This window comes from Trachinotus anak, unplaced genomic scaffold, assembly GCF_046630095.1.
Source record: "Trachinotus anak isolate AG129_WGS33_773 ecotype Australia unplaced genomic scaffold, CSIRO_AGI_Tana_v1 ptg000014l, whole genome shotgun sequence".
Lineage (NCBI taxonomy): Eukaryota > Metazoa > Chordata > Actinopteri > Carangiformes > Carangidae > Trachinotus > Trachinotus anak.
Genome location: NW_027273865.1, coordinates 3,523,290 through 3,551,156, shown reverse-complemented (window position 1 = coordinate 3,551,156; position 27,867 = coordinate 3,523,290). Strand labels below are relative to the sequence as shown.

At 41.9% G+C, this 27,867-nt stretch overlaps 1 protein-coding gene across 3 annotated transcripts; it reads right to left on the bottom strand.

Moving 5' to 3' along the window:
• Positions 1 to 23: 23 nt before the first annotated feature.
• On the bottom strand, positions 24 to 27,389 carry wdr62 (WD repeat domain 62). Of its 3 annotated transcripts, none has more exons than XM_071496629.1 (33): positions 26,994 to 27,389; positions 25,518 to 25,609; positions 25,188 to 25,250; positions 23,725 to 23,782; positions 22,523 to 22,690; positions 20,948 to 21,085; positions 20,668 to 20,850; positions 19,493 to 19,653; positions 19,221 to 19,407; positions 18,702 to 18,833; positions 18,459 to 18,622; positions 17,985 to 18,076; positions 15,316 to 15,441; positions 15,154 to 15,224; positions 14,891 to 15,012; positions 14,736 to 14,811; positions 13,512 to 13,623; positions 13,261 to 13,324; positions 12,978 to 13,091; positions 12,784 to 12,899; positions 11,893 to 11,945; positions 11,515 to 11,787; positions 10,766 to 10,836; positions 10,530 to 10,687; positions 10,296 to 10,409; positions 9,051 to 9,162; positions 8,866 to 8,944; positions 7,567 to 7,633; positions 4,690 to 4,812; positions 3,085 to 3,340; positions 2,676 to 2,995; positions 769 to 869; positions 24 to 506 (listed from the first exon to the last, which is right to left on the bottom strand). In XM_071496629.1, exons 1-33 carry the CDS (start codon positions 27,096 to 27,098, stop codon positions 282 to 284), a joined length of 4,296 nt encoding a protein of 1,431 aa, XP_071352730.1. In that variant the 5' UTR covers positions 27,099 to 27,389; the 3' UTR covers positions 24 to 281. The 3 variants fall into 3 exon arrangements, with proteins under 3 accessions (XP_071352730.1, XP_071352728.1, XP_071352731.1); XM_071496627.1 differs by having other exon boundaries at positions 11,515 to 11,790; positions 26,994 to 27,388; XM_071496630.1 differs by lacking the exon at positions 4,690 to 4,812 and having other exon boundaries at positions 11,515 to 11,790; positions 26,994 to 27,384.
• Between the last annotated feature and the right edge of the window lie 478 nt (positions 27,390 to 27,867).

Genomic DNA, 27,867 nt, shown 5'->3' with positions numbered 1-27,867 from the left:
GAAATAAGAAATATTCAATTCAATGAGATATTAAACATTTATTAAGAAACATATAAAACTACAGTTTATGTACAAACACAGTGATCGTGATTTAAAACACAAATAAAACAGTTTGCTGCCATAAAACAAACATAAGGTGCTTTAAATTTAATACTGATGTTTCTAAAATCTGTCACTCATTGAGCTGAATGAACAGCAGCACTCTGTCACTCAGGTTGACGTTAAAGTGAGTTTTGTCCCCTCTCAGCCTCCATACACACAGAAAAGTCTTTGGTTCTGGATCAGATTCGGTTCAGTTTTTTCTGGGTCATCTGAACCAGCAGCTCTGAGTATTTCTCCAGCAGAGACATCGTCCTGTCATCCTCCAGTTGACCAGAGGGGGCAGTGCTGCCCCGCCCCTCTCCCTGCAGGACAGCCTGCAGCTCAGTGTGAACAAAGTCAAACGCCTCCTGCAGGACAGAGGACATCTGAAGATGCCACTCTGCAACACGGGGTGACACATGGAGCTGCTTGACAGAGATATAAACAAAAACAAATCTGAGATTAAAAGAAAAAAGAAAACAAGAGTCTCATACTCTGTTCTATCTAATAATTACATCAACAGCTCACTTTAATTATTTAATACTTTCTTTAATTAAAAACTTTTTCCTTTTTAAATATTTGATAGAATATTTCTACTTGTCTTTTGAACTGGTAGGATGTGTCGTCAGTCAGCTGACTTGAGGACAACTGATTTACCCAGACAGACTCAAACAGTCAGTACAGCACCTGTTGGTAAAGGTGTACAGCTCGTCTCGCCGTCTGTCTCAGCTCGTTGGCCACCTGCTGACACTGCTGCAGACTGACTTGCTCCTCATCGTCACCTGATCCTGCAACAAGAAACATCCTGATTTATTCTCAGTCTGAACACACTGAGCATTTTTCTCCTGAGGGTGGTGCTGGTGGGAGGAGTCAACATTACAGGAGGTTAGCTGCCTGTGGTGGGCGGGGTTACCTGTCTTTACGATAAAAAAGTCATAACAATTAAAAATGAGTTGTAATGGTTTAAGATTTTTTGTTTGACATTCATTGTACCTTAAGATGAACTAAGATCTTTACAGTCTTCGGTTGGACTGATTTGTTTCTGAGACCAGATCTTCAGGACTGACTGTGTCCAGATGTCATCAACCTATCTGCATGGGTTGCTATGGTAATGATGTAGGCCTAGCAGCTTTCCAACATGGGAGCAGGATAAATGGAGGTCAATCACCATAGTAACTGATGCTAAACTCCCAACATGCTCCAGATCAAATCAAAACCTGTCAACAGCCAAACTACTGACCTGGAAAAAACTGAGTCATCATGTCTACAGGATCCTGACAGGGACAAAAGAGTTGAGAATAAAGTCTAATAATATAGATCAGTAGATGTTTATATAGATCAGAGGATGTTCTGCTGTTGGAGTCTTTCCTTGTGACGTCTCCAGTTTTAAAACAGAGCTTCTATAACAAACAGAGGAGAGTTTATCACTAAATAACTACATCAGAACTATTAAAGCTTCCTCTGAACTGATTCATTAATCCACAGACTCCTGACAGTGATGAAGCTGTGACTCTCCTCTTCATCACTGCAGCTCAGAATAACATGAAGAGACTCTGTGAGCAGAACTGGAAATAAAAAACTAAACCTCTAATGTATTTGATCATTGATCCACACACTGGTCAATAATTCATTATTAGAAATGAACATTTCAGTCTCACTGACACACAACTATCACAACTCAACTAACACATCAACTACTTCTCTCCACAGTCTGACATCACTTTAACTGTCTGATCTTCATCACATGTTCACATCATCGATGTGAAGAATTCATTCATTGAAGAAGTTCAACCTGCCAAGGACTATGATGGTGAACTTCTACACCTCCATCATTGAGTCCATCCTCACCTCCTCCATCACCATCTGGTACGCTGCTGCCACGGAGAGGGACAATAACAGACTGCAGCATATCATCCACTCTGCGGAGAAGGTGATTGGCTGCAATCTTCCATCCCTCCAGGACCTGTACGCCTCAAGGACTCTGAGGCGTGCAAGGAAGATTGTAGCTGACTCCTCCCACCCTGGACACAAACTTTTTGTGACACTCCCCTCCGGCAGGAGGCTGCGGTCCTTCAGGACCAAAATCTCTCGCCACAAAAATAGCTTCTTCCCATCTGCTATTAGCCTCATCAACAAGGCTAGAGAGCCCCACTGTTGCTGATCAATTGCACCAATCACCAGAAAAAATTCCTTGTATGTGAAAACATACTTGGCAATAAAACTGATTCTGATCATCATCATCATCAGAAAGTTGATGATGATTCATCTTATTCACAGTTTATCCTCAGTCTGACTTTAATCAGTAAATTATTTCTACTGGTTTATTCTGGTCATGTGATTATGTTGTCAAATTTCACCTGATGACATCACTGTAACTGAACTCACCTTCAGGTCTCAGTTTCTCCTCAGATCACATAGTTGGTTCTGATGAGGATGATGATGTTTATAATTAAAAACTCTTCCTCTCTCACATGAACTCACTCATACCTGGACAGGTGAACCAGAGTTACCTGAACCAGGTGATAACCAGTTTCATGCTTCAGTTAAACCAGTCTGTAGGGGACCAGCTGGGTCAGTGTGACCACCTGTCTTACCTGTATCAGTCTGTATTCTAGTCTCAGCTTGTCCTGGACTGTCCCCCTGCCTGGAGGTGGAGCTGGTGGTGATGTCAGAGGCAGAGGTGAATGTGACTTCAGAAGTGATGATGTCACAGGTGGTGGGCATGACTATGGGTGTGATGGAGGGGGCAGGGCTCACGATTAGTGTTTGGTTTTGATTTGTTGGCGTTGCCTCGACGCTGCTGACACTCCACCTCCCGACTCCACCCTGTGACATCACATCAGTGGGTGTGGCCACCACCTGCGGGCTTGCTGCAGGTACACAGTGCTGAGAACTCTGGTACGACAGCGCAACACTGACGACAACAAACATTAATACAGGGTATGAGGCGACAATGATACAATTTGAACAGGCATTTAAATGTGGTGACCTTTTTTTTTTTACCTGTTGGTCTGGTCCTGGTGGGGGTCAGATTTGGTGCTGTGGAGGTCCAGACCAGCAGCCAGCAGGGGGGCAGGAGGCTGGGCTTCTGAAGAGGAGGACTGATTCTCCTCGTCCTCCTCCTGGGTGGAGGTGGAGGAGGTGGGGGGTTCCTGGCTCACTTTGGCCCTGGAGCTGGCTGTGGTCCCCAGGTATCCAAGCCGTGGCAGCCCCCCCTGCTGGCTGCTGTTGAGGGCTGTCAGAGTCCTGGAGGTGACGTCTGATTGGTTAAAGAAAAAGTGGTTCAGAAACTGAACTCTGATGACAGATAAATGAAGGTAAACAGGTGAGTGACCTTCAATGCAGCAGTGAATGTGTTTCTACAGAGTTCCCACTGTGACCTCCAGGTCAAAGTTCACCTGAGCTCTGTTCAGATAGGATCAATCATCAGTTTGTTATCAGACATAATCTGGTGTTTGTTGTGATCATCTCAGTTCTGGTTCACTTCAGGTTCTTTGGCCTCCTTATGTTAATTTTCTTTCTTGCTGAGAGTCAGACTGATTCCACTCAGGCTCCGCCCACACGACTATGTTTTAATGTTAAACTCATCTCTTCTTCTTTGTTTCAGTTTTAAACTTGTCTCGTCTTCTCTGTTTCCTCCTCCATCCACTCTCCTCCAGAGTCTCCAGCCCCTAAAACAGAGACTTTCAGAAACGCTGCTGGACCCGTTTTAGTCTAAAACTCCATTGTTGTGGACAGAAACAGAGACCTTTGGAAACAATGACGTAGACACCCACGGTGGCTCCTGATTGGCTGTTATCAGCCTGGACTACCAGTGGTGAAACAACATGGATAATGAATGAAAGTGTTACTGACCTTGTTGTCTTCACAGCAGCTGTTGTTCAGTTCAGTTCTGGATTTGAACTCTACAGCTGTCTTTGCTGTTACTCCATCAGAGGATTTACTGTCACTGACCGACTGAGAGGAGACAATCTGCTTCCTGTTTACACCGGCTCGCACATGCTCAGTGTACTGAATGGTCATGTGATAAGTGTTTTCAAGAGTGTCAGTGTGGACAGATATCATTTTTCGTTGTAAATCTAAAATGTGATCGTGGACGAAGCCTCAGAAATATGAAGCTGCAACTATTAATGAACTAATCACTTAGTTAAATCAACAGAAAAGTAATCGACAACTATTGATAATTGATCAGTTGTTTTAGTATTTTTTCTGACCCTATGATGTGAGTTTAGACAGAGGCACCTGCCTACCAAAGACATCACCTTTGTTTTCTCACATTTTATGGACTTAGATTAATCATTACATCACCAAACTACGATAATGATACCAGTAGTTAGTTTCTACATTATTGCTCCAGAGCCTTGAAATAAACCTCATCTACAGAGCTCAACCATTTGACCTGGGTAATGACTTCACTCCAACATCCCTCCATAATGTCCCTGGATTTCCAGAACCAGTGGGAACTCTGGGGGGTGGGAGAGGGTGGGGAGTGGGGTGCGTGAAGGTTACCACCAACGCCAACACCTTGTGAGTTTGACTGCAAGGAGAAAACCCAGAAGAAACACCTAACACCTGAGTGTCCCCACCCATCCCGCACTCCACACACACCTCCCAGTGTCTCCCTGCACTGGACGACAACCACAGTGTGTCGCCGGCGTGTTGGGCGGCGAAGGGGTTGATGGGATATCATGCAGGAAGCTCTTCTACGGAGGGTGGACTGGCTGCATCTCACTGCGGTCACACACACACACGCACGCACACACGCACACACACACGCACACACACACTGCTGTTTATTGTTATAAAGCAGTCATTTAAAGGAAGCGTCCTGGAGCCTCTGGACTTATATGAAACGTATCCAGAAGAGTTAAAAGAGCCAACTGTCAGTTGACTGTGTTGTCTGTGTGTTGACTGTCAGTTCACTACACTCACCGGCCACTTCATTAGGTACACCTTGCTCATACGAGGTTGGACCCCTTTTACCTTCAGAACTGCCTTAATTCTTCATGTCATAGATTCAACAATGTGCTGGAATCATTCCTCAGAGATTTGGGTCCATGTTGACATGAAAGCATCACACAGTTGCTGCAGATTTGTCGGCTGCACATCCATGATGTGAATCTCCGGTTCCACCACATCCCAAAGGTGCTCTATTGGACTGCTGTAGCCCATCTGCTTCAAGGTTCGACATGTTGTTTATTCAGAGATGCTCTTCTGCAGACCTTGGTTGTAACCAGTGGTTATTTGATTGACTGTTGCCTTCCTATCAGCTTGAAGCAGTCTGGCCATTCTCCTCTGACATCAACAAGGCTTTTTCACCCAGAGAACTGCTGCTCACTGGATATTTTCTCCTTCTTGGACCATTCTCTGTAAACCCCAGAGATGGTTGTGCAAGAAAATCTCAGTAGATCAGCAGTTTGTGAAATACTCAGACCAGCCCATCTGGCACCAACAACCATGCTACGTTCAAAGTCACTTAAATCACTTTTCTTCCCCGTTCTGATGCTCGATTTGAACTTCAGCAGGTCGTCTTGACCATGTCTACATGCCTCAGTGCAATGAGTTGCTGCCATGTGATTGGCTGATTAGATTTGCGTTAACAAACAGGTGTACCTAATAAAGAGGCTGGTGAGTGTATGTGTTGGCTATATGTTAACTGTCAGTTAACCATGTGTTGACTGTACATTGACTATGTTGATTGTGTGTTGACTGTTGATTATCTGTTGACTGTGTTGACTATATGTTAACAGTTAGTTGACTGTGTGTTGACTGCTAGTTGGCTGTTTGACTGTCAGTTGACTGTGTGTTGGCTGTATATTGACTTTGTTGACTGTGAGCTGACTTTTAGTTGACTGTGTCGACTCTCAGGTGACTGTATGTTGACAGTCAGTTGACTGTATGTTGGCTATAAATTGACTGTTGATTATCTTTTGACTGTTGACTGTGTGTTGACTGTGTGTTGACAGTCAGTTGACTGTATGTTGTCTATATGTTGACTGTTGATTATCTGTTGACTGTATGTTGATTGTCAGTTGACTGTGTGTTGTCTATAAGTTGACTGTTGATTATCTGTTGACTGTATGTTGATTGTCAGTTGACTGTGTGTTGTCTATAAGTTGACTGTTGATTATCTGTTGACTGTATGTTGATTGTGTGTTGACTGAATGTTGACTGTGTGTTGATTGTATGTTGATTGTATGTTGATTGTGTGTTAACTGAATGATGATTGTGTGTTGACTGTGTGTTTACCTTATGTTGATTGTGTGTTGACTGAGTGTTGATTGTGTGTTGACTGAGTGTTGACTGTGTGTTGACTGTATGTTGATTGTGTGTTGACTGAATGATGATTGCCAGGTGACTTAGGCATGTTGACTCTCAGTTGACTGTATGTTGACTCAGTTGACTGTATGGTGACTGTGTGTGTGTTCCTGTGTGACTCCATCTGGATGATACACAACCTACATAAATAACAGTGTGTGCTGGTTGAAAAAGTGGGAAAACAACATTTGTATCATGTGAAAACATGTGAAACATGAAACTAAACTGAACTGTGACGTCAGGACGGAGCTGAAACCGAAGAGTTTGTTTCAGAGCGATCTGCTGTTTTTCACAGAAGAAGAAATGTGTGAACATGATCTGATCTGAACACGAGTGTGACCTGTTTCCTGTTGAGTCACAAACTTGAGTTGAACCAGTCCTACTGCTCTGACTGGTTTCAGATCACACTGTAACAATGGCCGCATTGTGATGTCACAGTCAGGTTCACCTTTGACTTTTTCATCATTTGTGTTAAAATCTATCATAATTAGTGTATGGATTCTTGAGTCAAGGTCACCATGACCTTTGACCACATAAATGATGTTTGTGTTATGTTTGAATAAATTCACCCCTTGACTCATAATCACAACATTTATGCAACGTATATACACATGCACAAACAAAGGGAAACAGCTTTTTTCTTTAATAAACTTCATGTAATTTTGTCGTCATCAGTGTTTGACATGAAACACCTTGAGACACCTGTGTGTTTGTGGTAACACCAGGAAAACTAATCACACCTGCACACTTCCGGTTTACAGATGTATTTCAGTTATTTCATCTGAAAATCAGAAAACCACAATCACCGCCTCACGATTGTTTGTCTGCACCGCTCAGACTAGTTTCAGATCACATCCTGTTCATCCTGAGTCATATCAAATATCAACCATTTGTGTGAAGTTTTGTCATAATGCTGTGTGAAGTCTTGAGTAATGGCTAAAAATGGCTCATGTTTTGTGAGGTAACTCTTACTTTGACCTTTGACCACTAAAATCTAATCAGTTCCTCCTCGATTTCAAATGAATGTTTGTGTCAAATGTGAAGAAATTCCCTCATGGTGTCACTAAGATATTGTTCTCATGAAAACAGGACAACCTAAAACCAAGATGCCTCCGACGCTGACTGTCGCCAAGGCCAGAAGAAACAGGAGAAACATGGCTGACTCACCACTGCTGCTGTTTTCTTTCTTAGTCAACTCTGCTGATCCCACGTCGCTGCTCGACTCCACGTTCACCTGAAAACAAACGTTTAGTCTCAATGATTCTCAAGAGGAAGCCAATCTTAAAATGTGAACGTTATCAACTCAACCATGACACGTCACGTTGCTCAGGTGTTACATTCACTTCATCTCGGCCATGTTCAAACAGAAACAGAAGAGAGAACAACAGCTCAGGTGAAAAGTTCATTTACAATATTTTATTGTTGCAAACATGTTGATTTTTATGTGTTGAAATTATGTGACTTAAAAGTTAAATGTGAAAAATATAAATGTTTCACTGGAAGGGTGATTAAAAACAGAAATGTTAAGCTAATGATGATGATGATAAAAATAATAATAATACTAATATTATTATTAGTAATATATAATATCACAATATCCTTATCAACAAGGCTAGAGAGCCCCACTGTTGCTGATCAATTGCACCAATCACCAGAAAAAATTCCTTGTATGTGAAAACATACTTGGCAATAAAACTGATTCTGATTCTGATTCTGATTCTGAATAATAATACTAATACTAATAATAATAATAATAATAATCGTTTAGTGTTTGTTGTAACCATGTCCCTTTAAGTTTATTGTAATGTCATGGCCTCCATTTCACACTGCAGTACGATAAAATAATGTACTGCATCCACCTTCAATATCATGCTATAGAAATATTTCTGTTAACAGTGAAAACCACAGTTTCATGAACACGTGTCTAAAGGTCTGTGAATGGTCAGTCTGACTGATGCTGTGGACGGATGTCCTGCCTCAACACACAAACACACACACACTCGTTAGGAGACGATGTTCCTGAACAAACATGACGGCCATGTTGATGTGTTGCTGAAATAAACAGCAGCAGGCAATGAGGTGTGTGTGTGTGTGTGTGTGTGTGTGTGTGTGTGTGTGTGTGTGTGTGTGTACACACTTGTACTTGCTACATAGTAAGGACCAAAAAAAAGTATTTTACTAACAGAGTGAGACATTTTGGGAAAGTGAGGGCATTTTGGCCAGTCCTCACTTTTTGAGACACTTCAAAATCACATTTTGAGGGTTAAGACTTGGTTTTAGAGTTATGGTTAGAATTAGGTTTAGGTTTAGGTTAAGGTTAGGGTTAGTTTTAGGGTTAGGCACTCAGTTGTGATGGTTAAGGTTAGGGTAAGGGGCTAGGGAATGCATTATGTGAATGAGTGTCCTCACAAAGATAGAAGTACAAGTGTGTGTGTGTGTGTGTGTGTTGTGTGTGTGTGTGTGTACCGATGTGTTGCTGAGGTCCTTCTCCTCTGAGATCCTGGTCGGGATGGAGACAGGAGGTGGAGCTCGACTTGGCCATGTCCTGAAGACAGAGCAGTAACAAACAGTCATCGCCATGACAACAACTGCCAGACAAACACAGTGACCACTCCAGGTCAAAGGTAACAGCCTAAGTTGTGGGTACAGACCTGATTCTGTCCTGGAAGCGGGACAGGAAGCGGGTGGAGATGCTGAGTCGGGGGTTCAGGAAGTGTTTTTCCTCTGGAGGCTGCAGAGTCCTCAGGTCAGTGTCAAACCTCTCTGAAAGGTCAAAGGTCACAAAGGCCTCAGTGTGACAACACACAAAACTGAAGGAGAGGTCAACTATAAACCTGATCAAACATTATCTTAATTATACATTTATTTGTCAATTCTTTCCTCTATTAATCAATTTATTTATTCATAAATTTACTCAGTAAATTATTCGGTTCATAAACCAATACAGACATAAGTCGCATTTCATCTACAACTCAGAAATATCTGAGAAGCTGAAACTGTCACATTTCACGTTTGGAATTTCTGATTTTTAAAACAGCTGCTGATTGATTGATTGACAGTTGCAGCACTTTGATTAAGTGTCTATTTTCAGTTTACTGTCATGTGAAGGAAAAGATTGATCGATTGTCAAAACAGCCGCTGATGAATGTTTTGTTGATTGACCAATCGCTGTAGCTCTGCTCATCTGTGATGATATGATGATATTTATTGATGATGTATCTTTAATGTATTTATTGATAACATCAGATATAAAGTGGAAGTAATTCAAACTTGTCAGAACATGAACATCATGATGGTCATATTACTTTCTGGGTTCAATACTGTCCTGCAGTCATGATGTATTTCTGTAGTCCAACCCTGAAGTCATCATCACCTGGTTCCCTCCACAAACAGCCAATAGGATTTCTCCATTGTTTGTAAGAGTGAGAGTAGAAACACAACAAGGCTGTAAAGGTGGACTGGTGAGGAGATCAGTTTTCATGTTGGACTGATGACATTTAACATCCCGACAACCTCTGTCGTCTCATTTAGACACTTGTTAGCAACCAGCCTTTTTTAACAGACGGAGAAGCTCCAGGAATCAGGACTGAGGGATTTACTGAGGGATTTGATGTCAGAGAATAAACCTGAAAATGTCTTGAGCTGCTGTTAAATGCAGACCCGATTTCAGTCATCAACCAGAAACATATTCAAACAACCAAAGACTCAGGACCAGGGGACAAGAAGTGAGGACATGAGACTGATTTCCTGTTTCATTCACAAAGAACATTCAGTAGCTCAGTTAAGAACATACCGAGATACAGAAAGAGGAAAAACACCTCAGGAACCAGCTCACACTTCACAACTCTGACTCTGTGGTGGTGATGATGATGATGATGATGATGATTTGTTCATACCTTCACTCAGACTGGAGGCCAGAGTATCAAAGTGGTTCTTCAGAGAGTTTCTGTCCTCGTCATCCTCCAGACCCAAACTGCCCACAGAGCTGCCCTGACTCAGAGAGTCTGTGTCTGACAGAGGAGAGGACACTTCAATAACAATGATGATGATGATGATTTGTAATTGTTTTACTGTATCTCCTGTGATAAAAAGCATCAAGTCATATATTCTGTGTGAATCTGAGGTCTAACCGGGGTCGTGCTGCTGCTCCAGACTTCCTGCAGACCCCTCAGAGCAGGCGGAGTCTGGACTCAGCTGAGTACTCCACACTGGCTCCGTCCCCTGACCTCTAACCTCCAGCTGGGTCAGAGAGCGCCGGTGGTCAGTCACAGCTTCAACATCAAACTCCCTGAAAAGACAGACAGTGATCATTAGAGCGAGTGTGAGTCACACTGAAACACACACAGGTGATGTTTGTTTTATTCACCTGTCGCTGGTGGTGCTGGTGTTAGGGTACAGGATGTAGCTGCTCCTCTCCTCACCTGCAGTCTGGACTACCTGAACATCACACACAGTCAGTTATCTGTTCTGCACAGCTCCTCCATTTCCTCTGCGCATTGCATTATGGGAGACTGAGTAGTCAGTTACACTTCCTATTCCCAGACTCAATACAGATCCAACATTAAAGTGACAGTTCAGGTTTTCTGGCGTGTGGTTGTGTGAGGTTGTTACCTCAGTAGATTCAGTTCAGAGGGATCAGCTGCTGTGGACGGGGTCATCCGGAAAAACATTCTGGAGCCACTTATAAACGCGCCCACAGAGAAAAGATAATATCAGCTGAAGTGCTCACTTTACTTTGGAACTACAGTTAACAAACTGTAGTTCCAAAGTAAAGGTCTGTTTGACAGCAGATAAAGGTGTGAAATATTCAGAAAAAAACAAACACTTCAACTGCTATTAATCTTTTAAAAGTGTCTAAAACATGTTTTTTTTCTGTTGACTCTGTCCACAGCAGCTCATCACTGTTTAAACACTACATCTACAAAGGTTCAAGAGGAATTTAAAAAGTCGAAATCTGTCGGAGGTCGTAACTTTGAGAGAATCAGCTGTTTAGAGTCCAGAACCTGTGCAGGAGGCAGGCGGATATGTTTCCTTATCAACCATCAAGGGACCACTTCAGGACCAGAACCTCAAACCCCTGCTGGACCCCTCTTGTGTTTCTACAGATGTACTCACCTCCTTCTCCTCCTCCCTCTCTCCATCTTCCTCCTCCTCCTCCTCCTCCTCCTCCTCTCCCAGCAGACTCTCCAGACTCTGAGGGTGGAAGTCCTCCTCCTCCTCCTCCTCCTCCTCCTCCTCCCTCTGCTCCTCCTCCTCCTCCTCCTGACTCTTGGTGGGACTTGGGGAGAAGTTGGAGCAGATGGTCAGAGGGTTCAGCTGCTCTGTCCACCGACTCCGTACCTGACGAGGCTCTTCGTCTGACTGGACGACAGAGGCTCCACCCTGACCCTGCTGAACACACAACACACACCTTAACTGTCTATCTGAAGGAAGAAAATCTATCTGATTATCTGTTAACTGATCAATATTATAATTGATAAACATCAGACTGACCAGTTTTCTGAACCACATGGGAAGTTTTCCATTGGTCTGAAGCAGCTGAGCGTCTGAAACACAGACAACATGACTCACACACAGACTGAGAAAGTACAGATCAGCCACAGAGAGACCTGAGACCCTGATCCATGAGGACTGAGACAGACCTGCTGGGTTATAAGAGATTACACCAGGCTGAAGAGAGAGAGAACAAACATCCTCACGATCAATATCCAGACTGATCAGGAATATTTTACTGGATCAGATCAGAGAAAATAAACCTGATCAAACTGCAGCAGTTAATACGTGCTGTGAAGGGTGTGTGTGTCTGTGTGTGTGTTTGACTTCACTGTTTTTAATGGTGATATAGAGACAAATGTCCTGCCACAGTGGGACAAAGTTCTGTTAAAACTGATCCTCTGTGCTCGACTGAGTTTCATCCACTTCGTGCTTTCAGTGTTGCAGCTCTGCTCTAATTGACTACAACCCTGTTCCAAAGAAATTGGGACACTGTGTAAAATGTAAATAAAAATAGAGCGTGATGTTGTGCAAATCCCGTAAACCCACATTTACCTGAAAATAGAACAAAGACAGCATATCAAATATTGAAATTTTATTGTTTTATGAAAAATATCTGCTCAATTTGAATTTGATGCAGGAACATGTTTCATAAAATTGGGACAGGGTCATGTTCACCACTGTGTTCATCAGCTCTTCTTTTAACAACACTATGTAAATGTTTGGGAGCTGAGGAGATCAGCTGCTGGAGGTTTCAAAGTGAAATGTCCCATTCTTGCCTGATACAGGATTTCAACTGTTCAACAGTTCGGGGTCTCCTTTGTCGTATTTCTAGTTTTATGATGCGCCAAATGTTTTGTGTTGTGTTTAAATCTGGATCCTCCTCCTCACCATGAGCAGAGTCCAGTCTGCCTGGAGTCCTGAGGTCAGCCCCTCCCTCCTCCTTCACCTCCACCTCCTCCATGTGACGCAGCTGAGAGGAGGGAACAGTGATGAAGGTCTCCCTCCTGAAACAACAGCAGTGACCAGGTTCAAACCTGACAAACTTTAATCAGATTAAATGATCCTATTAACTCCTCACCCACCTGATGTCCGGCTGTTTGCGGCTGCAGGTTTGAGGTGCACCTTTCAGTCTGAGGCCCCGCCTCTTCCTCATGGTGGCTGTCATCTGAGAGTCCAGCCTCCACACAAACACACAGCTACACACACACACACACACACACACACACAGACACAACCATACAACATACAGAGTTAAACACATTAAGAATCATCAAAGAGTTTAAAAGTGATCTACACCAGCTGACAGTTTACCTGTCTCCTGACATCGTACCAGTTTACCTGTCTCCTGACATCACACCAGTTTACCTGTCTCCTGAGACGGTGATGAGGTGTCTGCAGTCCTGGCTGAACCTCATACAGGTGACTATCTCTGAGGAAACAAATAGGCAGGTGAGCAGCCATCAAACCAAGAGTCATTTTTACCTGATAATTAATTACCTTCATCTTTTTTATCTGGATATACAAATAAACTCTGAGCTGCTAGATGAAAAAAAACACCAGGTCTTCTAAACTCCGCGTACAGGACACGTCCCTCCCGGTGAGCTGGATTTACTCACCTGAATGTCCAAACAGGGTGGCAACACATTCCCCTGACTCGTAGTCAAAGATGGTGATGTTTTTATCGGAGCAGCTGGTGGCAAAGAAGCTTCCGGACACGTCCATCTGAACCTGAACACAACACAACATTATAGTTTCCTGATACCAGCTCAGACACGGACTCCTCTATCACTTCTGTCTCTATAATATCAGAGTGCACCAACAGCCTGACCTGAACTATAACCACAGGTGGTACATTATGTCTGCTGTAAGTGAAGTCACATGACAGAGAGGCCTGTTCACACCTGCATTAACATAAGTCTCAGGTGTTCTCTCCAGGTGGTGGTAAGGCTGAACGATATATGTCACTGGTATCGTGTGAGATATTGTGAAATGAGTGACAATCTTAGGGAGTGGTGATGTTTGAATTTCACTTTCACTGAAAAAATAAAAATGATCTGTGGACTATACCAAACATGTCACTGACGTCTGGAGAGATGATTTACGGGCCACGGCGTCTCTGTAAAACCACTACACTTTATTTATTACATGTCAAAAACCTGCAGCTCCTGTGATCTGGACGAGCTGATGTGATTTTAATAATATTTACATTAATTAATCAGCCCCAGAAGGTAGTCCTTCAGTGTGGCCCAGACCACCTCAGAATGTGGTCTGAGTGATTGGATCTCAAATACACCCTTAATGTGTTCACACCTGAACTTAGAGCTGACCACCTGTGATAAGATCACCTAAGACAGATGTTAAAACCAGGTCTGAATGGGTCTTAACAGGTCTGGACAGATGTAAACAGGTGTGAACAGAGCCAGTGTGATGACAGTGAACACATGATTATAAATACATGTGTTGAAATATGTTTTTGTCATATGTCCCATGAACTTTTCACACTGTCACATCTGTTCTGAGAATAAAACCCATTTCCTGTGACTCAGTCCAGATCAATAAAGTTTCACTGTATTTGTATCAGCAGGTTGAGCTGGATTAACTGCAGCGGCTCTGAAGCCGTGACACAGAAACCAGGATCATATGACAGATTATAAAAACCTGATCAGATCTTTGTTGCAGGTTCTAAACTTTTCATGGACATTTCATAATTTTCCAGCTTTTATGAGGCAAATCTGTGATGTTCCAGGACTTTTAAATGACTTATCAGGAATGGATGAGAACTGACAGATTAAATGAGGATGACGATGATGATACACAATAATGAATAGCCCTCTCCTCACCTTGAGCAGAGCTCCTTCGTCACTGGAGGAGCCTTTCAAACACTTCTTCAGTTTCCCAGTTTCCACGTTGTAAACCCTGAACACACAGAAACAGCTCAGTCAGAGTTGAATCTGTATCTTCTACCATCAGACTCAGGTGTAAACGTTTCCTCTACCTGACGTTTCGGTCCTGACAGGCGATTGCAATGTGCGTCCTCGTGGAGTCCAGGTCCATGTCGTACAGCGTCGTCTTCTCCACCACATGGTGGCTCCTGGAGAACGACAAACCCTCCTCTGTCTGGACCACGACATAGAAGACCACACCACGATCCAGATGCAGGGAATCACAGGAGTGTGTGTTTTATCAGGAGTTTAAAGGTCAAACAGGACACCAGATTTCTTTAGGGGTGTGTGTGTGTGTGTGTGTGTGTTGACTGACCTGCTCAGCTGTCTGGAAGTAGATGCTCTTGTCAGCTCCACAGCTCACCATTCGAACCTCTGGACTCTCACCTGGAACACCGGTGACAGGTAAAGAGGAGCAGGAAGCTGAATATTATTGAACTTCCTGCTTCCTGTGTCAGCGTTAACCCTTCATGTTTACCTGTGAACTTGACAGCAGTGATGGAGGCGGAGTGGTCGTTCAGAGTCTGCTCCAGACTGTAGTTCTTCTGCAGGTTGAAGACATGGATCAGTCGATCCCTGCTGGCCGACGCCAACAGCTTCACACCTGAAACAACACAATCATTACTCAGGTGTCACATCTGCATTGACACACTAAGATCCAAAAAGAGAGAGCAGAGTAAAGAGCCGGTGAGTAGAAGACAGGAGCAGCTCTTCCTCAAGTGTCTTTAGTCTGAGGACAGACGATGGTGACGTGTGTCCTCGATTTAGTCTGAAGACAAATACACAACACATCATGTCTGATTCACAACCAGCTCACACAACTCTGACATCACATCACAGGTAACACCCTGTGTCAGTGAAGCTACAGCTGCAGAGTTTGCAGTTTTGTTCTCTGACAGAGAAAAAGAGATTTCACCTTAATGTCAGCTTCAGTCGTGTTCTGAGGATCTGATTTAGAACTACAGATAAAGGTCTGAGGACTGAGACTAGACCAGTCTGAAGAAATCAGGTCCACAACATCCTGTAAACTCCTTCTTACAACACACTTCTATCAGAGACTCTTGTGATCTTATTTCTTTTATTTTCCTTTTTATGCAGTTTCTATATATATATATATATATATATATATATCATACATACATACATACATACATATATACATATATATATATATATATATATATACACACACATACATATACACACACACACACACACACACACACACACACACACACACACACACACACACACACACACACAGGTGCTGGTCATATAATTAGAATATCATGAAAAAGTTGATTTATTTCAGTAATTACATTCAAAAAGTGAAACTTGTATATTGTATTCATTCATTACACACAGACTGATATATTTCAAATGTTTATTTCTTTTAATTTTGATGATTATAACTGACAACTAATGAAAACCACAAATTCAGTATCTCAGAAAATTTGAATATTACTTAAGACCAGTACAAAAAAAGGATTTTTAGAAATGTTGGCCAACTGAAAAGTATGAACATGAAAAGTATGAGCATGTACAGCACTCAATACTTGGTTGGGGCTCCTTTTGCCTGAATTACTGCAGCAATGCGGCGTGGCATGGAGTCGATCAGTCTATGGCACTGCTCAGGTGTTATGAGAGCCCAGGTTGCTCTGATAGTGGCCTTCAGCTCTTCTGCATTGTTGGGTCTGGCATTTCGCATCTTCCTCTTCACAATACCCCATAGATTTTCTATGGGGTTAAGGTCAGGTGAGTTTGCTGGCCAATTAAGAACAGGGATACCATGGTCCTTAAACCAGGTACTGGTAGTTTTGGCACTGTGTGCAGGTGCCAAGTCCTGTTGGAGAATGAAATCCGCATCTCCATAAAGTTGGTCAGCAGCAGGAAGCATGAAGTGCTCTAAAACTTCTTGGTAGACGGCTGCGTTGACCTTGGACCTCAGAAAACACAGTGGACCAACACCAGCAGATGACATGGCACCCCAAACCATCACTGACTGTGGAAACTTTACACTGGACCTCAAGCAACATGGATTCTGTGCCTCTCCTCTCTTCCTCCAGACTCTGGGACCTTGATTTCCAAAGGAAATGCAAAATTTTCTTTCATCAGAGAACATAACTTTGGACCACTCAGCAGCAGTCCAGTCCTTTTTGGCTTTAGCCCAGGTGAGACGCTTCTGACGCTGTCTCTTGTTCAAGAGTGGCTTGACACAAGGAACGCGACAGCTGAAACCCATGTCTTGCATACGTCTGTGCGTGGTGGTTCTTGAAGCGCTGACTCCAGCTGCAGTCCACTCTTTGTGAATCTCCCCCACATTTTTGAATGGGTTTTGTTTCACAATCCTCTCCAGGGTGCGGTTATCCCTATTGCTTGTAAACTTTTTTCTACCACATGTTTTCCTTCCCTTCGCCTCTCTATTAATGTGCTTGGACACAGAGCCCTGTGAACAGCCAGCCTCTTTAGCAGTGACCTTTTGTGTCTTGCCCTCCTTGTACAAGGTGTCAATGGTCGTCTTTTGGACAACTGTCAAGTCAGCAGTCTTCCCCATGATTGTGTAGCTACAGAACTAGACTGAGAGACCATTTAAAGGCCTTTGCAGGTGTTTTGAGTTAATTAGCTGATTACAGTGTGGCACCAGGTGTCTTCAATATTGAACCTTTTCACAATATTCAAATTTTCTGAGATACTGAATTTGTGGTTTTCATTAGTTGTCAGTTATAATCATCAAAATTAAAAGAAATAAACACTTGAAATATATCAGTCTGTGTGGAATGAATGTATTCATTATACAAGTTTCACTTTTTGAATGGAATTACTGAAATAAATCAACTTTTTCATGATTCTAATTATATGACCAGCACCTGTATATATATATCTCAACAAAAAATATGCTTATATGATTGTAGAGAATATAATAAAATATAAAATACTGTAAAGTGATATAATAATAGTGTGATGATGTTATGACAAGTTTCATTTATATTTCATTTATATTATATAATAATTCTAAACATGTTATAATAATATAACACACATGATTCCATTATGTAATAATTATAATTTAACAATGTGAAGTTCAGTAGTGATGGTGAACCTGGTTTATCCTCAGTCTCTGCTTTGACCTTTGACCTGTGGTCTTACCTGTGGATGTGGGTGAGAACTCCAGACACAACACCTCTGAGTCATGAGCCTCGATCTTCACCAACTCATCCAGAAACTCCAGACCGAAGATCCTGAACCCAGAGAAAATGTCAGCACAGCTCATCACACGTACGTGTGTGTGTGTGTGTGTGTGTACACTTGTACTTGCTACATAGTAAGGACCAAAAAAAGTATTTTACTAACAGAGTGAGGACATTTTGGGAAAGTGAGGACATTTTGGCCGGTCCTCACTTTTTGAGACACCTTAAAATCACATTTTGAGGGTTAAGACTTGGTTTTAGAGTTATGGTTAGAATTAGGTTTAGGTTAAGGTTAGGGTTAGGCACTCAGTTGTGATGGTTAAGGTTAGGGTAAGGGGCTAGGGAATGCATTATGTCAATGAGTGTCCTCACAAAGACAGAAGTACAAGTGTGTGTGTGTGTGTGTGTGTGTGTGTGTGTGTGTGTGTCTCACCGCAGGTTCCCACAGCGGTCTCCAGCTGCCAGGTGTTGTCCATCGGGGCTGATACCCAGCACTCTGATCCCAGCCTTCCCATCAGCCCCTGCTGTCTCCCCCCTCTCCCCCTCTGCCTGCAGGTGCTGCTTATTCTCCCCAACATACAAGATCCTTAGCAGGTCCTGAAAGACACCACCGATAAAACACACCTTCTGTACGTACGTGTGTGTGTGTGTGTGTGTGTGTGTGTGTGTGTCTCACGTTGCTGTAGAGGTTCCTGTGTCCGGTGGGGGGGTCAGTGTGCCACAGTCTGATGGTGTTGTCAGATGAACAGGTGAGGAAGGAGGATGGAGGCAGACAGGCCTGACAGCCGTCCGAAAGCTCCGGGTACACCTGAGGACAAAAACCAGAGCCGGCTCAGAAGCCACATCAGAGACTGAGGAGGTCCGGCATGAACAAGACCTGATCTCAGACTGGATTGAGATCCAGGACCCAGATTCTACTATTATTTATAGTATGAATTAAATAGTTCTGTTAGTATCTAAAGTATTCCTGGTAGTACTGGAGGTATTTCTGATACAACTGAAAGAATTTCTGATATTCTGCAAGTACTTGCATTATTGGAGGTATTTCTGTATGATGTGTATGAGTATTGGTTGTATTTCTGGCAGGGTAACTGGTACTTCTACTGTCTTGGAGGTATTCTCAGTATTACCAAAATATTCTACTACTCCTGGTAGTACTTGTAGTAGTACTTCTGGCAGTATTCGTGTCACTGACCTCAGCGCTCCACACACAACTGCTGTGGTACAGGGCGGAGTACAGCTTCCCCACGTTCCTCACGTCTCTGACGTCCCACACGTACACGCTGTGGTCGTTGTAAACGCAGGTCAGGTGTTTAGCGGTGGGGTCAAAGGTCAGAGCAAGCGTGTCAGGGTACTGAGCACTTGGACTGGCAGGTAGCAGGCTGTAGAGAACAGACGCAGAGAGATCAGAGGACTGATGTGTGGTTCTGTCAGTGTGTTTGCAGTATTTGTTGGCAGTATTTGTACCAGTGCTGTACGCTCTGAGTGAGGTCGACGCCCAGCCGGTGAGGTCGGTGTAGGGTGGTGATGTACTGCAGGTTGGATGGACTGAACACTCTGATGAGACCGTCAGCACAACCACAGAAGATAAAGTCCTCACTGACGGCCAGACAACTGGCCGACGACGTCTGTCAACAACAACAACAACAACAACAACACAAAGACAACAAAGGCACTATTATTCGATTTGTTACTTTAAGATTTACATTAAATAACCATGAGTAATAAAACATGTTGTGTTTTTTCTCTGTTTGTGGTGTTTTATAATGAACTTGATGATTTTAGTGAACAGTGTTTTTTCATGTGTGATGTTTTTCAGACTGGTTATAGCAGCACTGGTTTTCTTTGAATACGAGATATTAAATATTTCTGTTTTATCTGTTTTGCTTTTTCTTCTCTTTTGATGGAAACTAGGTTGTAGCTTGTTGTCTACTTGACTACGGCAGGAGAGAGGGGTCATTTGTATCATAGTCTCTCCATGTCTCAACACAAGCATGAAGTAGAACTTGATCAAATCCTGTAAATGAGTCATATTCCTTATTTTCACTGTTTCCTCATTCAAACATGAGTTTGAAGTTCATCAGGTTATAACGTGAAACAGTTTAATGTTTTAATAGAAATTATCAGGTTATAACATGAAAATCATCTTGTTATTACAATTAACTTTTAACCTTATAATGTGATATAGATTTGTTTTTTCTGGCGTGGCTGCAATATGCTTCTGTATACAGGCATTTTCTTTTTATTCACTTTTTTGTAGAATTGAATTTATTTAATTAAAAGGTGTTTTTTGTCTTAATTCATACAGGTGTTTCGTTCATATTTTTTTATTCATGCAGGTGTTTAGTTTATATCTTTTTATTCGTGCAGGTGTTTAGTTTATATTAATTTATTTTTTATTCACGCAGGTGTTAGTTCATTTTATTTTCTTTTTTTAAATTCGTGCAGGTGTTTAGTTTATATTTATTTATTTATCATTTGTACAGGTGCTGTGTTTTAATTCATTTTTTATTTTTAAATTTTATCCATGTCCACCTGTGTGTTTTTTAAAGTTGTACAGGTGTTTCATTTTTTTATTTCATTTATTTATTTATTCTTCATTCACACAGGTGTTTTTGTCTTCCAGGTGTTTCTTCACTGACCTTCAGGTTGACCCAGGCCTCCAGCTGTCGGCTACTGTTGAAAAGGCACAGCAGGCCGGAGCTTGTGATGCAATAGGTGCTTGACGCCGTGAGACCACGCCCACACGCCACCCCACTGAACACGCTGTTCTTATGGTCACCTAGCAACCCTGACCGACCAATCAGAGGCACTGTGCTGTTTACCTAGGTACGGGGAGAAGAGAGAAACATAGAAGGTTGTTTCTTTGCACTGCATGTAAAGGCTGAGCTGTGATTGGCTGATCAGAGGTGAGGACGGTACCCGTCGCTCTTTGGATGCGTCCAGGTACCAGAACTTAACGTGTCTGTTTCCTGCAGTGACAAAGTAGCTGTTGTCCTGAGAGAAAGAGACGGCAAACACTCGGCTGGACACTTTGTTTGAGGCGATGATCGAACCTTTCTGCAGACACAAAGACAGACGACAAAATATCACTTTAATGATTAAACGAACACATCAAAGCCTCTGTAGCAGTATTTTATTATATTTACCAAAATGTTTTCTTATATAATAATAATGTATTTATGATAGAAACTCGTCACAGAGATCTGTTCTCACATTTTCAGATTTTATTATCTATAATCAATCCAGTCTCAGACGTACACAAACATGTATAAGTTAGGGCTGAAAATAGTGATTATTTCTACCATCAACTCATCTGACAGTTTTTTGTGAATAATTGTTATTATTATTTAATTTTCCCAGATCACAGATGTCTTCATATGTCCTGTTGTGTTCAACCAACAGTCCAAAACAAAGAGATTCAGTTCACTCTGAGTCACCTGGAGCAGAGTGTTGGACAATTTTTTGCTTAAAAATTACTTTTTAATAGATTAATAGAATTATCAGAATAGATGCAACACAGTAATCAATAAACAGTTAATTAAACTCACTCACTACAAATCAAAACCCTTTTATTGTGAAACAATATTGTCAAACAAGGCAGGAAGTGTTCTTTTGCTGCAGTACATGAACAGTGTAGTACAAAGAGAGAAGTGTTGGTGTGACACCTGAACAGGTGCTGCTGCTCTAGACATTACGAAAGCTGTTACACTGGTTGAGAGTGTGTGTGTGTGTGTGTGTGTGTGTGTGTGTGTGTGTGTGTGTGTGTGTGTGTAACAACCTGGATTTATGATGCTACACACCCACAAACCTCCGTCATCAGTGCACACCTCCGGAAACACTCAACAGACGCACAGATTTGCTCCTGGTTTGCACCTCCATTCAAGACGCCTCCCATATTATGGATCAGGGTCCACCAAGACCAGTAACCTCCAGCCACATCAGGACCGACAACACTTCCAGTACACTTTTGGATTTCTCTCTCCACGATCACTACACTCAGCTGTTCCCAGAAGCAGTCAGGTACACACAACACCAGCAGCCGAACCCTGCACTGGATTAGCTAATTGGATGGGACTGTGACCAACTGTGACATACGAAAGACTGAGTAGAACTTTTTTTTTTTTGTGCCGATTTTTATATTCCTATTTTTAAACTGTTGGAACAGTACTTAATTTATCTATTTTAACTTTATTATTATTGTTATTTTAAAAGGGACAGAAACTGAAAGGAACTGAATTAAGTGTTTGTTTGTTTTTTAACCCAGAAAAAAACAAGAAAGACTAAGTGAAAACTATAAACACACTGACTATTGACAAAGACCTACTATCCTAAATGCCAGGAGGGAGACCTGGCTGGCACCCCTTTTTAAAAACAAAAAAAAAGAAAACAAAACCTAAAACATACAAAATTAACAAAGCTCTGAACCCAAAACTGTCACAGTATGTGTGTGTATGCGTGTGTGTGAGTGTTCAGTGTCACTGTGTGTGTCCTCACCCTCCAGTCCCACACGCTGACAGTCATGTCGTGCTGATATCCCACGGAGATGATGTAGCAGCTGTTGGTGGAGAACGCTACGCAGGAAACCCCGTATTTATGAAACTGAACCTCCGCCACCTGAGCTCCACCCACCTCCCACACCCGCACACAGGGCATGTGACCACTCTGAAACACACACACACACACACACACACACACACACACACAGCAGTGAGCTCAGGGCTCGACACGAACTCCACACTTCCTCTGTGAGCTCTATATATAAATATAGATAAATACATGAATAATTGATAGAAATGAAACAATAAATAAAACATATATCACAAATGAAATAGACATCATTAAAGTAAACAGCGAAACCATTCTTACAGGGAGGCGTTTGAAGCGTAGCAGTATACATTATAGAGGAATATCACAATAACATTTTCATTGACGTTCTTACAACATCATTTTGTTACAACAGTCCATCTCACTCAGACATCTTGGTATTGTGTGACACACGTCCATGTTTAATATATATCAATATAAAAGCAACAATTGTCAGCTGTAGACTCGCCGTCATTCATTGCATTATATAAACCTGCTTCCGTCTTTGCACCCACTGAGTTATGGCTGGTGGTTTTGCATCCTTCAATTTCATTATTATCATTTTCAGGATAAGTATCTGCAGTATATATATCTCTGATTTACATCATGTGTCCCTTGAGGTTCAGCTGTCAACAAAGATAACAATGGGTCAAGAGAGACAGTCACTTTTAAACCATTGTCAATTTCTTTTTTTAACATCTTAGTTTGGTTTCACTGGGCCCTTGTTAACCTAATACTGTGTAGCAGACGCTCTGAGGCAGTAAGCAGCTCAGACTGACTCTCAGCTGAGGCCCAGGTCATTTTAGAAAATCTTTGTGGAGTCAGAACACGACAGAGGCGCTTTTAACTTCGACATAGAGCAGTTTCTCTGTGGTGTGAGGAACAACACCTGTGGTCATGTCTTTTATTACTGTGGAAGACCCAACATGATATTTACATGACTTTAAATCAACCAATAAGACACAGCCAGCTGATCTATGTTATAGCAATGAAAAAATAAATGCTCCAGTTATTTAAAGGCTCTGTAATTCATCATAACTGCCACTAGATGTCGCACTAGATCACCAGCACCTCAGACATTTGATCAGCCATGCCTGTGTCTCTGCTCTTACCTCACCAGTGACCAGGTATTTTCCATCCTGGGAGAAGGCCAGAGCACTGAAGGGTTTTCTGAAACACAAACACAACACAGGTTAACAACAGGATCCATCAGGAGACAATTATACAACAGTCAGAGTGTAGTGATTAAAAGAAGAAGAGTTTGTTCTCAGTGTGAAGTGAAGCTGTTGTCACTGAGCTGCTGCTCTGATGATTCAGGAGCTGAAGTCAAACATGAGACTGATCATCTTAGCTCCTCACCTGTGGAACCAGTTTCCTGAACACTTGAGATCTGCTCAAACTGTCAGCTCATTTCAAACGTCAACAATAAATCACATACATAACATCTTTAATCCTTTGCTTGTTCACTTGTTTTTACTGTCTTTTATCAATGCAGCACTTCTTTATTCAAAGATTTTTATTTTACTTATTCAAATTTGTTTTTATTGTATTTTAAATGCTATTTCAATGTCATCTTAATTTTCAATGTATTCCACGCCTCTGTAAAGCACTTTGAGTTGCCTTTTGTCTGAATAGTCTTGCAGAAATAAACTTTCCTCATGATTTTATATTTTAGAAATTCTCGCGTCCTAAAATGGCTATAACGTATATTTTTCTAAAACCAGTTTATGAGATGATAATATGAATCTGCAGCTTCAGTGCTGTCACTGTCATTCGTCTGTCACCACACAGTCATGTTTTCTCTTCTCTCTTTATATTAAATCCTAATAGAAACACCAAGTCATCAGTGTCAGACATCAACAGTCTGACCCATCACTGGTTTACAAATTCAACACTTTGTCCACATGTACTCTAAGATAAAAAATTATGATAACTATACAAATAACAATAATACTTATTATTATTATTATTATTATTATTATTATTATTATCAGTAGTAGCAGTAGTAGTAGTAGCAGTAGTAGTATTTTCATTATTACTGAATACTGACACTGTGTTTATTTTTGGCAAACAACAATGGTGATTGATCATTTTAAATATCAATACAGCTGATCACACAGCTGTCGTAATTCACCTGGTTCATGCTGATTTCATTAAACGTTATGATGATAAAATCCTGATTCTCTCAGCAGCAGCAGTTTGTGGCTCACTGCTGGTTTAACAGGTTGTGTCTCTGAGATCAAATTACTGACTGATCCAGGTTCCAAATGTTTTGTAGTTTTGCACAGTCTGGGCTGCCCTGTATCCAGATGTTAAACTGTGGCTTGACTCTGCTGACAACACAAAGAAAACTATGACCATGAGAACAACTACATGTTGAATTCAGCTGCATTAAACACAGAGGTGACACAGAGCAGGAGGCTGAACACAGCTGGACAGATAAAAATCTCTGAGGAAAGGGAAACACACCCTGAATGATCCTTCTCCTCCTGTGACACTCCTGTCTGGGTTTTATGCTGCTCAGACTGCAGCTGAAAACCTGAGCAGGTAAAGGTGAAACAGATCTAGGATCTACCTGGACGTGTTGATGATGTGACTTTGCTTGTTCTTCTTCGGGTGAAGCAGCACAATGACACACCTGAAACACAAAATACAATCTCATCAGCAAGGTTCAAACTCTTCATGTTTACACTGACACAGAAATGCATGCTGGGAAAACACCAAGTACCAGTGTGAGGTTAAGAAAAAAAGTGGCTCCCACAGTGACACATCTCTGATCATTTCTTCTTCTATGGTTCAGAGATAAACCCTCTGATTTGACACTCAGCAGTGCTTCTGAACACTGTCAATCTGTCTTTGGGGGGCTTGGCCAGTAAACAGGTGAGTCAGAGGAGGCGGGGCTTACCCTGCTGGATAGGCGATGAGACCAGAATTGGGGTCAGAGGTCAAACCACTGCTGCTAGCTGTGGTGATACCCAGAACCTTCTCCAAACTAACCTGAAAGGACACAGACACACACCAAACTTCATTCAAAAATCTCACAATTTAACAAACAGTGTATCACTCTGTAGAACTAACAGTACAAACAGGTAACAGGTTGCCCATAAACAGTTTAGATTTAAAGCTTGCTCACTGAACCCTGAAACACCTCCAGTCTGGAACCATATTAAACTCTAATTCCTTCATTTTTTTCCATTTGTGCCATACACTCCCTCCCTTCTAGAGGTGTGCAATTTTGATAAGCTGATTGACAGAAAAATAATAGGCAGCTGTTTTGACTGATCAATCATTTTGATCATTTTCCAGTGAAGATTTCAAATATTCGCGGGTTAAACTGCTTCTAAAATGTGAGGATTTTCTGTTCATGCTCTGTTATTTTTAAGCTGTCACATTATCTCTTAGACATAACATGTCGCTGTTGTCAAGGCAGTTAAAGTACTTTTTTAATTTAGGCGCTAAATTAAAGAAATACATCACGCACATGAAATGATTGGGCGAGAAAAGCACATAAAAAAATTCAGTGACTCTTGAATCAAGATGCAACAGGTGGAGCAGCTCCTCACAGCTCCAGGTCTCCTCAGTTCACCTGCTCTCAGGTCTTCAGGTTCTTGTCAGGTAGGTTGTTCCAGCCTCTTGGAGAACCTGCCTCAGTTCTTCTGTCTCAGAGTCTCTGTCTCTTCATGTGATCCAGACTGACTCTATGAGACTAAGACCAGGACTCTGAGGGGACCAGACCATCTGCTGCAGGACTCCTGGTTCTTCTGGTCTCTGATGATAGTTCTCCATGATCCCGTGTGTTGGGACTGGTTGTCCTGCTGCAGGATGAATCAGACGCCTCCTGACAATGATGATGACGATGATGGAGAAGAGTCTAATCTTTGACACAGTCGAGTGTGTCTCTCCTGAATAGTGTATAACAAAATAAGTCTTCTTTCATTATGACTGTTGTCTGATTGGTGTTAAGTCTGGAGGCCACGCAATGTGACGTCAAATACCTGTCCAATCTGTCGTCATGTTTATTACTCCTTCACTGTTTGTCGGTGACTTATGATCTAAAACGTTTAATTTATCTTTTATTTTCAGCAGTGTCACAGGTTTTGTTCCACCGGTGGCCTGCTGCCTTTCTTTGTGTGTGTGTGTGTGTGTGTGTGTGTGAACATTAGCCTGTTGCTGTAAAAACTTTTAAATCGTTCATTTTAGCCCTGAAACAGTCGAGTTAACTGCTCAGTTTTGGTACAGCGTGTTCTTTATTTCATCAGTTAACAGTTCGCTCACTTTGTCCTGATTCTTTAAAACGCTGCCTACAGTAAAGCTCCTGTAACACCAGCGGAGCTAACGGACTGTGATGCTAACAGTTAGCTTTGTTAGCATGAGATCGTACCCGGCTACTGGAGGTCTTCTTCTGCTGGCTCTGTCGGCTCTTCCTCCCCGCTAGTTGTCTCCTCTTCGCGGCGTTCACTGGGGCGCAGTCCGCTCCCTCTGCCATGACACCGCTTCACTTTTCCGCTATTAAAGTTCTCCACAAAGATAAATCGCCACGGTTACAAACCCAGCAGAACACCGGGGATAATAACCGCCTAAACACTGCGGTGTCGGTCCGTAAAAGCCACCACAGGAACCAGGAGCGGCTCACTTTCTCAAAACTCTCCGCTGACAGGCTTCTGATGATGGAGGACTAGCTTAGCCCAATGCTAACTGTCCTGAAGAAACTTGATATCTTCATCTGCGGCGGGACACCGGTTCAAACTGAGCCCCACCCAGTGGCCCAACAACTAACCAATAGGCAACCAGGATCCCTCCCTCAGGCTCCAAAAAACCAATGAACAATCGAGGTCAGCTGAGATCCCGCCTATTTCCTAACAACCAACCAATTAACATCATTATTTTGGCAACCCCAAAACTGTTCGATTATAAATAAATACTATATTTGTAATAACGAACATAACGATATGATGGTAATAAATCTTAATTAACAATGAGACAAACAAGTTTAATTTAGAATGAACACTTTTTTTGTTGTTTGTTTTTATTTGTTTTTTTTTATAAAAAAATATTATATATATATATATATATATATATATATATATATATATATATATATATATATATATATATATATATATATATATATAACGTTTTTCGTTAAATCTTTGGAAGCTGTGAAAATCAGAGCTAATCAAACAGTTTGTAAACAGGCTGTACAAATCCAGAAGCAGAGGAAACAGCTCTATCTACAGGCCACAGAGACACAGTAC

Excerpts from the sequence above, each read along its gene's own strand:
- wdr62 (XM_071496627.1), bottom strand. The coding sequence starts at position 27,098 with ATGGCAGAGGGAGCGGACTGCGCCCCAGTGAACGCCGCGAAGAGGAGA. Across the intron at positions 19,408-19,492 it reads ACTCAGAGCGTACAGCACTG|CCTGCTACCTGCCAGTCCAA; the intron begins GTACAAATACTG and ends TGTTCTCTACAG. Across the intron at positions 507-768 it reads CTGTACACCTTTACCAACAG|CTCCATGTGTCACCCCGTGT; the intron begins GTGCTGTACTGA and ends TCTGTCAAGCAG.